Consider the following 15,088-nt stretch of genomic DNA (forward strand, 5'->3'; position numbering starts at 1 on the left):
TATGTCCTGTATGCTAAACAGTACCCTACCCAACCCATCAGGGACTTAAATTGGCAAAAACAAATACTAGCTGAAAGGCATCTCCCAACATTTTGCCCCATATCTCTGTCACACTCAGCCCTTTTCACTTGAAGCCACAGCTTTGTTCGTCTCCCATCAGACAGTTGATCTTCCTCAGCCAGGTCTCTGAGAGACTCTTGATCTTATCTGGGGTTTTGGCCTTTAGAGTCAGCCTCTGCAGCTGGCCACCGCCGCCGCCGCGGCTGCTGCCGTCCGTCCGCTGGATGCTGGCCAGGATGGCCGAGTCAAAGGCGTCTTTCAGGTTCTTCTGGGTCAGAGCGGAGCACTCGGCGAAGCTCACCGCGCCGATCTCCCGGGCCAGCCGCCGGCCCTCCTCGGTGCTGACCGGACGCTCCTGGGTCCGGGCCAGGTGGACGAGTACCTGGACCAGTGGCGTAAAGTGAATAAGTAAGTAATAAGTACTAAACTGTGGTACTGTACTGTACTATTGGTACTTTTGCTTTACTGGGTTATTTCCACTGCTTTTACTTCTACTCCACTACGTCTTGGACCCAACATTCTCTCGAGACAGTCATGAGAGGTACAGACCGAGTGGGCGTTCCCCTTTCTTTGACGATGGCTTGCCAGATTGTGGACCCAAATATTGTACTTTTACTCCACTACATTTATTTGAAAACATTAGTTACTAGTTACCTTGTAGATTTTTATTTTTATAACAAAATATACATTAACCACTTCAGCCCACCACTTACATTTAGGCCATTTGAAAATAGCCGAAAAATCTTTTGAAAATATGGGACATTCTGCTACTTTTACATTTAGTTATTTAAGTACATTTTGATGCCAATACTTTTGTAGCCTACTTTTACTCAAGTATTGAATTCCGGACTTTTACTTGGAACAGAGTATTTCTATATTGCAGTAGCCTATTGACACTTTTACTTGAGTCCAAGATTGGAGTAGGCCTACTTTTTTCCACCACTGACCTGGACGTCCTCGCGCAGGTCCAGCTGGGTGCCCACCAGGACCAAGGGCACACCGGGACAGTGCTGGTGGACCTCGGGCACCCACCTGTTGGTCAGGCTGAGCAGGGAGGATGGCTGTACCACGCTGTAGCAGAGCAGCACCACGTCCGCATGTCTGTAGCACAGCGGTCGGATTCTGTCTAGCTCATGCTGTAAGAAGAAAGATTCAAACAGAAGAGGAAAGAGGCACATAATTGTGTTCTTTTCTCTTTAAAACACGACTGTTTTTTTCTTTTTGCTATTGATGAAATCCTCTGCACAGCTCTGTTCTAACTGTCATACAATGTTATACGAGACACAAAAAGGTTTCCTGTGTAAATAAGCCGAAAGCCTTTCTTGGATCTCCTTTTAGTTGACCTTGTATGGCCAGTGAACTTTACTGTCATGAAACTGTACCCTTTCCTATGAGAACTTCTAATAAAGTCTTCAACCAATCAATCAAACCTCTATTCAGGTGCACTGCATTCGCAGAACATGAGGTACAAGAAAAAACATACAAAAAATATTGTAATCTGTTAATAGTTTTTGTGTCTGGTGAAACTAAGTCCATGAGATAATTTTTATAAGTATTATTGTACATTTTTAATAAACCTCAGCAGAGCCAGCATTGAACCAAAAGAGGCGATAAAGTACAGGGACACGGTGGTGAGGGGCAACACAGCTAGGGGCACGATGTGGGTTTGGGAAAGGAGTCATAGGATTTTACTATACAGAAGACCAGATCCACCCAGCAGGGGGCAACCGAAATCATATCTACTAGAGCTGCAAACATGAAGCTGTGAGGGGGGAAATTAGCTAAAGCTCATTATAATGACTTACATTGATTGATCCACTCACCAACCCCCACTTCTATTGTTTCGGCAGAGAAAGCAATAAAGATAGTTATCGACACAAGTTCCCTGAATCCATTCCCTGTGTAACTCAATGATAACAGAGCCAATAATGCACTCATGGCGCTACAAGGTGGTGCAGGTAAGCCTATGAAAGCTTCTGCCAAATGACGTGAGCAACAGGCTATATAACTAGACCAGGTCAACCTGGTTGTGCCAGACCCCCTGTCTGTCATCATCATTTATGACATCATGCCTTTTGTAGGCATGTCATCATCATGTCATCATCATATATACCCTTTATATAGAAAACCCGGACAGACAGACCGACATTTGCTTATGTAGGCCTACCCATTTCATGGGTCTGGCAAAAACTATAAATGCATAAAAGTTAAACTGTAAAACAAAGAGCCTACTAACCTGCCCAGCCGTGTCACAGAGCTGTATTCGCACCGGCTTCCCGTCAACCATAACCATTGCTGTAAGGGGAAATAAATAATCAACACAAGCACGCACGCGCACGCAGAAATGTCAAAACACTGACAATAATGTTATAGCTATGCACATAGCCACAGGCCTACACATTCATCGTGCGTAAAAAACACGCGCAATTTGGATAGGCCATAATTGCATCATAACATGGGTTAGTTAGTTTAATAATATATAGAGTAGATTACCAGCAAAGTTGTCAAACGCCGTTGGAACATACTGTGTTGGATATCCATTGGTGGTGTAGCTGACAATAAGGCTGGTCTTCCCCACCGCCCCGTCTCCAACCAGGACGCAGTTCACCCTCCGCTCCGGGGCTGCAGTGCGCCTGGAGCTCAGAGGATAGCTGCTCAGAGGGAACTCTCGGCTCCTCTGCAGACCCCGCGCTGGAACCGGTGGAAACGGGAGGCCGTCGCTCAGCCTCCAACATGTCAGTTGCGAGGGTTTCTGATTCCCCATATCTTGTGGTAGCATTGTGTTTGTATTCTATCTTCTTCGAAAGGCTCAACTTCTTGCGCGCTTCATTTTGGCACTACTGTTCCAGCTGTGTCGCTATTAGGCGGCCTACCACTCTCAAAGTACAAGTCTAGTACTGTCTAAATAACTTTATGCTAAATAGCTTTACCGTTGTAGCAATGTAACTGCACTGTTAAAGCTGCCAGTTAGGTTTCTCCAGTCCGCACAGCATGAGATCTTGATTGGCATTCTACATCTGGTGTTCATTGTCCTAAGAAGCTTAACAGGCACCATATGAGATGCGTGCTTCTGGGCTTTCGAAGGGAAATGACCCTAAGCCCCTTTGGAAACACCTATGTCTCGTGATCCACTTTGAGCTTTTTCAGTCCTTAGACGTATCATGTGTTGTTGTGTTGTCCATATACTTCAAGGCTATTTGAATTAGGCCTATACTGTCCCTTTGCTATTTTATAACAGAAAACATGAAGATGGATACAATGATATACTTGGTTATGGTTATTGTTCATTTTCTTTTCTTTTTCGACAGATTACATCTTCTGACCTATGAGCCAGCCTTAACAATCCATGACATTTAATTGTCAATCTTTCCACTAATCCCTCTGGTACTTTCATCTATGGTACAATATGACAGCCTGGGGAATGAATGAGTCTACAGGCGCCCCCTAGCGGGAAACAGGAGGTGTGTGTGTGTGTGTGTGTGTGTGTGTGTGTGTGTGTGTGTGTGTGTGTGTGTGTGTGTGTGTGTGTGCGTGCGTGCGTGCGTGCGTGCGTGCGTGCGTGCGTGCGTGCGTGCGTGCGTGCGTGCGTGCGTGTGTGTGTGTCCGCGCGCGTGTGGTTCACAGCCATCAGAGATGCATCAAAAACCTTTTTTTCATAACAGTGATGGCATCCTCTGCTAACAATGTCAACATGTTCTTATTTCTTCCAATTAAGTAACCAATCGAATATGCTGGTTCTGAAGGTCTGGCTCTGGGACCACCAGGAGTCCAACTGGATGCTTATGGATAATGGATCTGCAATCACACCTGACCAATCTACACAGTAATATCCTCAGTGTTAATTTGTAAGATTAAGATTTCTACTATTTGTCACATACATTGGTGTATACAAGATTTCTTCTCCGCATTTGACCCATCTCTTGGAGTGGTGAGCGGCATGCTTGGGAAATCAGTAGTGGTGGTCTAACCCCCCAATCCAATCCTTCCTTGATGCTGAGTGCCAAGCAGGGAGGCATTGGGTCCCATTTCGAACCCCGACCTCAGAGTCTCAGGGCCGACACTTTAAAGTTGTACCATGTAACTTTTTTTATAAAACAAATCTTAAAATTGTCCTAACTGTTAAATCGCTAAAGTTTTAGAACACCCACTCCGTTATTTTCAGCTTCTGAAGCCTTCTCTTTATATGTTTTCTATGATCCTGGCCGTGGACCGGATTTCGCGCCAAAATGACGTAATCTGCATCATCTGTATACGTTGTGTATACGTTGCCCAATCACATCGCCGATCATGCACACATGGTACACTACCGGCCAATCACAGCGCATCTTGAAGTGGGGTCGCCATATTTGTAGTCGCCCGTGTGTCTCTTTACTCAAAAGGTAATCTCGCCTACCAGGCAGGGTGAAGTAGTCCGTTTCTCCGGAATGCCTGAACGCACAGGAACCAGGGACCCCTCTAAAGATAGCTCTCGGCGTTGTGGAGGCAGACGCGGGGGTGTGAAGGTACGAAAAACGGGCGAAAGACGCGAACGCGACCGCGGTTTGCTATAGGGCTACTGACCACTAGTTGAGCATCTTACACAGTATAGCTTTAACACACACATGGGCAACATGCGGCCTGGGGGCCGGACCCGGCCCTATTTGACCATCTCAATCAGGCCCTCGAAAAAAGGATAATAAAACTACATTCTAAAAGTTTGCTGTATGTTAATAGTTTTGAAACATTGATTTAAAGGGATATTCCACTTTCAACAGGGAGCAGTGGTAGGGTCTCTCTCCACATACAAACCCATTGTAACTTCAAACTCCATTTTAACCATTATAGATTTATTAAAAACACCCATTATTTTTTCTGGTGACTCATATTACCTTCCTAATACGTGAGCAGGCAGTGTTTTTCGATAACTTTTTTCTTTTATTTTTAATAATTATTTGGGAAAATGTAAAAAATGAAATTCAAAAAAATAATTATTAAAAATAAATGAAAAAAGTTATCGAAAAACACGGCCTGCTCACATATTAGGATGGTAATATGAGTACCCAGAAAAAATAATGGGTGTTTTTAATGAATCTATCATGGTTAAAATGAAGTTTGAAGTTATAATGGGTGTGTGTGGGGAGAGGCCCTGGGCCTGGAGGGCCTGGTAACATTTACATCAAATATCTAAATATTCAATCAAGCTAATTAAAAACTGTTCAGGGTGTTCATAAAAGCCTGATTAGATGATAAAACTACCAAAAGTTTTTTTGAAAGTGAAATATCCCTTTAACTTGACTCCAATTAATAGTAATTCATATTTACCTTTTGAGGACATACCTGCATACCTCCGTATAGTCAAATGTTTTATGTTTTTAATGTAACAGTGAAGCAGCCAACCTTGAGTCCATATTTATAACATAATGCAATGTGTTTTTTTTTATCAGTGACCTATGCAGAGGTAGCCTAGTAAACAACCAACTTCTGTAAATGTTTTCCGGAAGTGGACGGTTTGCGATATCAGATAAGATAAGATACAGTATAGATTTATAGGCTCATTTAAAAGTTGATATGACATTGACGCAGATTCTTTTATGTAACTACAATATTTTTTATTGTAGGCCAGAGTACACCAGAGTGATACAGCTGTCTTGTTGTGAAAGGACCTCATTGTAAAGTAGTTTGGCATGTCTACCAAATTCATGCAGTTTGAACATAATTGTTATGTGTTATGTGTTTCAAGTTTCAATTAAATTGTACAATGTGTGGCCCTTCACTCTAGCCTGCTTCAGCCCATAGTCCCGCCCACTCTCAGAGAGGCAAAAACAAAAGAAGAAACGAAATATATATGTATTCTCTTCCCAGGTTGGTGTCTCTGTGCCTAGAGCACAGAGTGAGGGCAGCACAGTGTGAAGGAATGAGAGTATATGAGGGTGGATGATTGAGGAGCGCTGGCTGCAACACCAGGCAGAAAGCCAGGAGAACACCAGTGAGTGGGCGACTAGGGCGTCACACCATGCGTTCAGACAGCAATCAATAACATATGAAAATTTCATACAGAAATAATAGAACCGCATTGGAAAGGGGGGAGGAGGAGGGGGGCATTTAAAGGAGTAGTTCACCCCAAAATGACTTTTTTTTTTATTGATTACTTACGCCATGGAGAGTTCAATAATATTTTTTTGTTTTTTGTCACATTCCTATGGCAAAATATGTATTACAATAAATGTATCCCCATTGATTCCGGATGGGGACGCAAATGTCCCCATCCGGAATCAATAGGGGTACATTTACTAAAATCTATGTTTTGTCCTAGGAATGCGACAAAAAACTAAAAATATTATTGAACTCAAGTCCCCATGGCATAAGTAATCCTAAACGGATATTTTTAAGCACCATTTGAGAAAGAGCCTCCGAAACAGCACATTGGGAAGTGTCAGTGTCATATCAGATTTTCAAATGTCCCCCTTCATAACAGTGGTGGAAAAAGTACTCACATTTTATACTTACTAAGTAAAGGTATCAATACTGCACTGTAGATGTACTCCGTTACAAGTAAATGTCCAGTATTCAAAATGTACTTGAGTAAAAGTATGAAAGTATTGGCATCAAGATGTACTTAAAGTACCAAAAGTAAAAGTACTAAATGTTTGAAAATAGCAGATCTACTACAATGTTGTGAGCTTGTAGATCGACTATTTTCAAATAGCCAAGGAATAAAATAGGGCTAAAGTGTGTTAATGTGTGTTTTATAATATTATAATTTACACCTGCTAAGTAACTAATAACTAAAGTTTTCAAATAAATGTAGTGGAGTAAAAGTTCAATATTTGGATCCAAGATGTAGTGGAGTAGAAGTAAAAGTATTGGGAATTTGAATCAATCAAGTAAAGTACGAACAACTCAAAAGTGTACTTAAGTAAATGTACTTACTTTACACCACTGTACATTGAACGTGAGCTTGCTTATTTGCAGATGTGTCCTTCATTCTCTGAACACGCACTTCCTTGGGTTTAAAAGATGCTGCCATTTTCTCTCGCCATCTTTTACAGGCCTTTAACATGTAAGCCTGAGAAAAAGAGAATCCTTAACCAAGTGCCGACCTTGTTACTTAATCGGATTAACGATGAGTCAGTGAAAAATAGCAGCGCTGAACATACACTGTGATTTCTTTTGAATAGAGACATCGGGCACCCCTGCTTTCAGAAGGTGGCATGAAACCCATAAACCCTATGGTACACACAGACAACACACAAAGGTGCCATTCTACTCGCATACAATCGCCTCAAAGCTCCCCCACAGCTGATAAACTAGACATGGAGTCGGAATCGTTGGGCAGCCTGCATGGGCCTCTTATTTGAGTTTGCAGAAAAGCAAATACATTTACTCAATTTAGAGTTTTGGATTAAAAGACCCCCTTCACCCCCTCCACACACACACACACACACACACACACACACACACACACACACACACACACACACACACACATCCAGGGGCGTCACAATGGGGGGGTGAGGAGTGGGACTGAGTTGCTAGGGCCCAAGGTGGGGGGCGGACCTTAATTATTTTATACTTTAGCTATTGAAAAATAGCAGATCTACAAGCTCACAGCGCGGCACTGCTATTTTTGAAAAGTCGTGAAAATGTGCAAATCTTTGAATATATTTTGAGATGGGAAACATAGGTTTTTCAAAAAAAGGATTTGACACACATTTTCACGATTTTTCAAAAATAGTAGACCTACACGCTCGCAGCGCGGCATGGATAAAGCACAAAATAATGTGTGATAATGCGTTCCCAGTCAAAGTATCCTTGCACCCAGGGCCCAGAATTTGGTGCGACACCCCTGCACACATCCACAAACCCCCCCCCCCCCCCCTCCTCTCTCTCTCCGCTCTTTCCTCCATCCTTCGCTTTCTTTTTTTATGGGATCAGCTGAGCGCTGCATTCTGTTCCCTATTTCCTCCTCTTGCTCCCTCATCCTCTCTCTCTCTCTCTCTCTCTCTCTCTCTCTCTCTCTCTCTCTCTCTCTCTCTCTCTCCCTGAGGGACCAGGGTGCTCGGACTCTATAGTTATGGACCGGGGCCATCTGTCACCGTGCGCATTCACGCAGCCACCAGAAGGCCACAACATGTGCTGATTTAAATGGAGAACCCAACTTTCCCAGGACACACAGGCCTGACCCCGGCAGCCGTAGCACCCCCCCCCCCCCCCCCACAACCCCCCCCATACCCCCCACCACCCATATACCCACTACTACCCACCCCCCCCCCAAACCTCATCACCACCAGCATCTCCGACCATAGCCCCACCATATCGCCACACCCTCTCCACCACCAAGAAATACTGTCTGCATATGAATCAGTGAATTAGAGCCCCCCCCCCCTCTTTCCAACAAATCACCCAGCCTCCCACACCCAACTCCCGGGTGTATGGTAATAGCTGCACAGTGAGAGCAGGAGGACCTTTTTTTTTTTACACACAATGATGGATTTCCACCTTAGCAGCTGATGTGATAGAGAGAGAGAGAGAGAGAGAGAGAGAGAGAGAGAGAGAGAGAGAGAGAGAGAGAGAGAGGGGATGGTTTGCTGGAGTTCAAGTGATGAGAGGGGGGATTGGTATGTAGTTTGTGAAGATGGTGATGGTGCAGGAAGGCTGGAGGAGATGTGGAACGGAGGAGGTGGAGGAGGAGGGGGGATGCCGTGCGTACCGGCGTTCTCCGCGGTGTACTGACTGCATGTGTGAGAAAGATGGAGATCAGCTGATTGGTAAAACCTGGTTCTACAGGGAATGTGAGGGAGGAAGAGGAGGAGATTGTGATCGAGTGTGTGCGTGTGTGTGTGTGTGTGTGTGCGTGCGTGCGTGCGTGCGTGTGCGTTCGTGTGTGTGTGTGTTTTAGAAGGGGGAAAGAAGAAGCAGAAGAAGGAGGGTCTCTGTGTGTCTGGATGGGTGTTGGATTGTGCTTGTCTGTGGGACCCACAAGGAGGACAATGGGACCGGGGAAGGGGTGGGGGGGGGGGGGGTCTGGGGTGGGCTGGGTTGCAGGGGTGAGTGTGTGTCACACGCTTTTGCTTTGTGGCTCGGTCAACAGGCGTGTGCCACGAGTGTTGTCTCGACTCCCTCGCCTGCTGTCCAGCTTCGGGGGAAGGGCGGGAGCAGTGAGGGGGGGGGGGGGGGCTGTGCATGGGGGAAAGAGAAGAAGAGCCATGAGAACCAGACCCTGGGGTCTTTAATGAGGGGCGTGCTGTTTCTTATCAAAGATGGACAAGCCATCATTAGAATCATCATTAGACGCGGCACAATGGAGAGATGACTCCCTTAGTTATGGATGGGAAAATCCTCCTACGAGACGAAATCCAAAACGCCTCCTGAGAAAAGAAGAACCTCCAAAAATGTGTCTATTTAACGTTAGCCACACAACTTTAGTATGTTGCAGATTTCGCCCATTGTTGTGTTGTATCAAATGCATGATGCATGCTTAATATTATTGATACACAGTTTAGTATTTGGTATTTTCTTCTTGACATGGGTCCATTTATTGCCTTGCCAGATGTTTACATCCCAGGACTGAAATGGGTGGTTTACTTCACAAGACAAGACATAAATACTCATGAGCGATAACAGTTATGCTGGGACTAAAAGGAAAAATGAAATAAAATAAAAAGCTGATAATGATAGTTCTTGTTTAATGACGAGGAAATGTTTTGGAATAATACACGGCAAACTGCTCAGTCTGTTAATTAACAGAAGCGTAAAACGATTTCTGCCCTAATCCATCTATTTATAATTCACTGAGAGGGAGCGTCACGTTTTTTTTTATTTTGATCAGATGGAACCTCTGTAGTGTAAACCCTTTCACAAGGAAACCTGTTGTATCACAAACTATACATTGACCAAGTTCTCAATCATGACCTCGCCCTCATTCAACACTCCATTTGATTCACCTTCAGGGGGTCGGTATAATCAATGTTATAAAGTTTACCGATGTCACAACACTCTAACCCGGCGCTGAGTTTGTCATCATTAATGTTTGTCTAAAAAATGTGTTGCATTGCTGGGGTCTCTCTCAGGAGCCTCTCCCAAGTCCTTTTTAATGGTCTCTGGTGGCCTGTGGCCCTGGCCGGAGAGAGCATTGTCATGGTGTTGGAGAGGGCTGTGGGTGAGGAAGGGGGTGGGGGTTGTGTGTGTGTGTGTGTGTGTGTGTGTGTGTGTGTGTGTGTGTGTGTGTGTGTGTGTGTGTGTGTGTGTGTGTGGCACCATGACGCTGCAGCAGTGGCAGCTGGCGGCCCAGCTTGCGGGGCCGTATCCTCACAATGGAGAGTCTTCCCCCTGGGGCCAGTGATTTAGGACAGGGCTCTCTGGACAGAGGCCCCTGGAGAGGAGGCCTGAAGGAGAGAGAGAGGACAGGACAGTGGGCTTTGGAGAAACTCACCCTCCCATCTACCCTCCTTCTTTAGCCTCCATCCCCAAAAGCCTCCCTGCTGGTCCCCGTGCTTCGTATCTCCCCCCCATTCCACCCCACCTCCCTCCCTTAACACCATCCTTTACCCCATCCATCCCACTGTGGCAAAAAAGCTCTCTCCTGGGAGGAGAGGGAGGCAGGTTTTCTGAATGGCGCTGATGGGGAGCATTCCTGAGGTGTAACGCGCCAGGGCTTGCCGGACACAATGGGGGGAAGACAACAGGTGCGTGTGGATCTTCTGTCGTCCAGTGGCAGCTGAGAGATAGGGACGGGGGGCTATTATGGCCCATTATCCACTGCCGCCGCTGCTGCTGCTGCTGCTGCTGTATACCGGTGGGCTGTTGGCCCGCTTTTTTTTCCTCTCTCGCCTAATATCTTTCTGAACAAAAACAAGGTTTTCTATCTGTAACCTGGTCCCTCTGCCCAACCTGCTCCAATAAAGCCTCTCTTTCATCCTCCCAACCCCAGCTAGCACCTGCCACCCACAGGCTCAGCGCCTCTAAATGAGCCCAACAGCCACTTATCCCACAGCCAACTTCAACTGAATTGAACCCCCATTACTTCTAAAAATGTCTCTCTTTTAAGCGTTAAGAAAAACCTGCAGCCCTGCTTTATACACTGAAGTAGGCCTACATAATCGGGAGAATCTCGACATGGCCACCACCTATGCACGCACGCTTTCCGTCATGCCTCACCTTTCATTTCACTGAAATATGAAGTGTCTCAAATGAGCAGTCATACAGCAGATTGTTTGGTGCAGGCCACATGATATTACTGGTGACAATGCCTCTAACAGAGCGGGTGTCCTGGGGGGATTGGGAGTATTTGGTTACTGCACCCCTGATCTCTCCCCATTGTGACTGGCTCTGGGTCCCATGGAAGGTTGAAAAGGGACATGTGTGCATATGTGGGCTCCCAGCGCAGGTGCCTACATCTGTTCATTTCTGGGCAGATGCTCATGGTCCAGAGATAGAAGAGAGAAAGATGGAGAGGGGAAGGGGGGGATATGGAGGGACAGAAAAAGAAAGTGGAATCTCTATAAATATTTGATCATTTAGACCGCACAAATCACTATAAAGAATTCCAGAAAAAGGTACAATAATGTTTCCCACTCTCCCATATATATTCCAATATTATGACAAGTAGAATCTTCACAGCTATTCTCACCATCTTAGAGCATTTACAATCTACAATTGCATTATTATGGAGCAAATATTTAGGCTACGGTAGGCTAATTTATGACAACTAAACTTTGAATAGGTCCCTGTATTGTAGAACTGCAGTTCTTTTTTTCCCCAAACTGCTAATAAAGTAAGCTATCAATCAATCAATCAATCAATCAATCAATCAATCAATCAATCAAACAAACCTCATTCTTTAACCCAAATCCAGATTGTGCCTTCAGTCACCTGCGTCAATATATTGTCCAGGGGTGCAAACAGTGGTATTTGTTGTGGGTGAATCCATGTATCATGCAAAGTATCAGTGTTGTTGAATTATCGATTTGCTCATAGGGACCCCCGCGTGTGTTGTGACGCGTTGACGAACAGGCGTTGCCCAGGGGAACGCGGCAGATGTGTTTTGATAAACATTGGCACGCGACTCGCCATAGGACCGTGAAAAAACCTTCGACGCCTCCTTTTACCTCCCCCTATGCCCCAACGTGCCCAAGTCCCCCCCTCCCTTCTCTCTCTCTCTCTCTCTCTCTCTCTCTCACACACACACACACACACACACACACACACACACACACACACACACACACACTTTTGCATATACGCGTGTAGTATGTAGCCTACACACGCGGGCGGCGTCTTGGGGGCCCCCACGTAATTATTGCGGCACTCTTCCCCCTAAACTTAAGCTCAGCACGTCTCCGGCAACAACATCATGCAAATGAGACGACAGCACGAAGCAGCAGCAGAGCCGTGGACTGGCCTGTGTCCTGGGCCCTCTTCAAGCAGCTGGCCCTAGTAGTAATGAAAATATATAATTATTATTATATTATTAAATATAATAAATAATAGTAGTAGTAGTAAGTATTAGTAAATTATCTGTATTTATAATATCTCAACAGACTTCTGCCAGAGTGCCAGTGATCACCCTCCCCTGTGCCAATGTTGGCACCCGTGCCCAAGGTTGCCTTCCCCTGGTCTGTCACCCATATGCCTTAACACCGACCCGCCATCCACCACAACTATTTGGACCTTTTTCTTTTGGACAGATGTGTGCTGTTCGTAAAGCGACTCTGGGTTGTAGAATATTGGCTACATTTAAATGCACATATAAACGACTCATGCGTAAAATCGTTTTTGTTTGGAGGGGGAAATGAGCACAAAATCGACGTTTTCTAGAATCTATTATGCTAACTCGACTGTTAATGTGTAGCATTGTTTCCACTGCTCACGGAGCAGGCCTATCAATGAAAAGTCCATTGATCACCCACAGTAACAGTCAGCGTCGGCTATATTCCGGCGCGCGACACGGCCGTGCGCCGAGCTATGAACCCGGGGCTTAATTCAAGCTAATCATCTTCACCACACCACTTCATATGATCGATTTCGTGTGATGCGCGCCGTGTTTACGTTCCCACGAGCCACCATGTGGTGTCTACTCTTCGGGGACGGAAACTTCTGGGGCTTCCCCTCGCCATATGGCCCCGGGATGGCCATACCGTTACAGGTTCTTTAACATGCTTCCAGTTCAATTTAGACGGTGCCCAGTGGACCCTGGCCTGGCGTATATATCAGTGATGTAAAGTAAGCATTTACTTAAGTAGGCCTAGGCCTACAATTTTGAGGTAGCCTACTTTTACTTCTAATTCACTACATCGCAGAGGCAAATATTTTTGGATGTTTTACTCCGCTATAGGCTATTTGAAAACTTAAATTGAGCTTAGACCTGCTATTTTCAAATAGTTTGTACATTTTACAACAGAGTATGCAACATTGCAGTATTGATCAAATGGAGTTGCATACTTTTTCCACCACTGTATGCTATATAGAGACGTGCGCTTGAGGGAGGGCGGGTAGAGGAGAGCCAGAGAGAGAGAGAGAGAGAGAGAGAGAGAGAGAGAGAGAGAGAGAGAGGGAGAGAGGGAAAAAACGACGTTTTGGAGCAGTGGCAGATGGCTTGTAAGGGTCTGACCGCGTCTGAAGGCGTGTCGTGGTCCTTCACACAGAATCCCCATGGGCTCCCTCCCCAGTGCATTCACAATCAATGAAAATTAAAGCGCACAGAATGGATGAATTGTCGGACCTCAAGTCACCCCTTTTTTGTTCGGCACAGCTACTGGTGGGCAGGAGTTAAACTACACCAGCCCCCTACAGTAGCACTTTAGTTAAACAGTCACCCCTCCGTCGTCATTTTGTGTGTAGGAAGGTAGGCCTACAAAAAAGTAGAGAAAGGGAGAATGTCCCTAACTACGTTTGGGTAGCAATAACAGTGCCAGGGGAAGGGAAATTTCAAGGTCTCCCCTTAAATCTGACAGTGTACAAATGGAACCAATTTAGACCCCCCCTAAGGAACCCACAGAGTCACTGGAATTCACTTTGAGAACCACTGGCAAAGGTTAATGGGGATGTTTCCTAAATATACCCAACGTGTTGGTTGTATTGATTGCACTCGGGCATTCAGCATCACCAAACATAAACGCCAATAATCACACACTTACATTTTAAGCCTGCCTCAAATCCTTAAAAAATGATGACCACAATTAGGCTACTAAATATAGGAAAGGGGTGCAGGTTTATTCTTAATACTGAGCCAGGGGTCCTGGGCACTGAAGAAGACAAAGAGTCAAGACATGTAGCAATTTGGAGTAACCTATAGGCCTATAGAAATATTAGACCTTAATTGTAAGCATCATTGGTTCCCCAATAGGCGGCCCGTGGGCCATTTGCGGCCCGCGGGGGGCTACTGTATGGCCCCCACCAACCCCAGTAATAATGGTGGTATAAGAGCAGCAACAACACTAGTATATCATCATTGTTGGGTGGAAACCATAGACCTATATCTCCAAATGTGTACGTTCTTTCGCAAAGTAAAACCCTGCTTCTTCATACAAGGCCATCGCACAAAAGTAGAGAAAAAAACAGCAGATCTACAAGCACACAACGCCTCGCGGTGCTTGTATCTGTATCATTTTTAAAATGATACAGTAAATGCAAAACGAACAGTTTTGGACACAAGATTTTCACCCGACAACAACGATATCTGAACTGTCGCTGGAATAGCTGGAACGCCACCGTAGCCCCCTGCAATGTTGTGGCCCTCGGCTTGGTACCCTAGACATAATTCGGCCCTTGCAGAAAACTAATTGGGGAACCCTGGCCTATACTGTCTTTTACTTAAGTAATATTTGTCATTTGTTGGGGCGCCCGCTGGCCTGGTGGTCAAGGCGCATACCACATACTAGGCTATGATGCCTGCTGGCGTCGCCGGTTCGATTCCTGATCCGGACGACCTTTGCCACATGTCATTCCCCATCTCTCCTCATTTCCTGTCAGTCTACTGTCCTATCGAATAAAGGCATAAAAAGCCCAAAAACAAATCTTTAAAAAAAAATATATTGGGTGCCCAGATGTC

At 45.4% G+C, this 15,088-nt stretch overlaps 1 protein-coding gene across 1 annotated transcript; it reads right to left on the reverse strand.

Moving 5' to 3' along the window:
- Positions 1 to 124: 124 nt before the first annotated feature.
- On the reverse strand, positions 125 to 2,839 carry LOC308282141 (cdc42 homolog; the record flags this gene model as incomplete). Its single annotated transcript, XM_080722485.1, has 5 exons — positions 125 to 442; positions 1,008 to 1,196; positions 1,866 to 1,895; positions 2,297 to 2,355; positions 2,554 to 2,839. The coding sequence occupies 5 exons, from the start codon at positions 2,837 to 2,839 to the stop codon at positions 125 to 127; spliced, it is 882 nt and encodes a 293-aa protein (XP_080578611.1).
- Between the last annotated feature and the right edge of the window lie 12,249 nt (positions 2,840 to 15,088).

Source organism: Nannobrachium achirus, assembly GCF_963921795.1.
Source record: "Nannobrachium achirus genome assembly, chromosome: 3".
NCBI lineage: Eukaryota > Metazoa > Chordata > Actinopteri > Myctophiformes > Myctophidae > Nannobrachium > Nannobrachium achirus.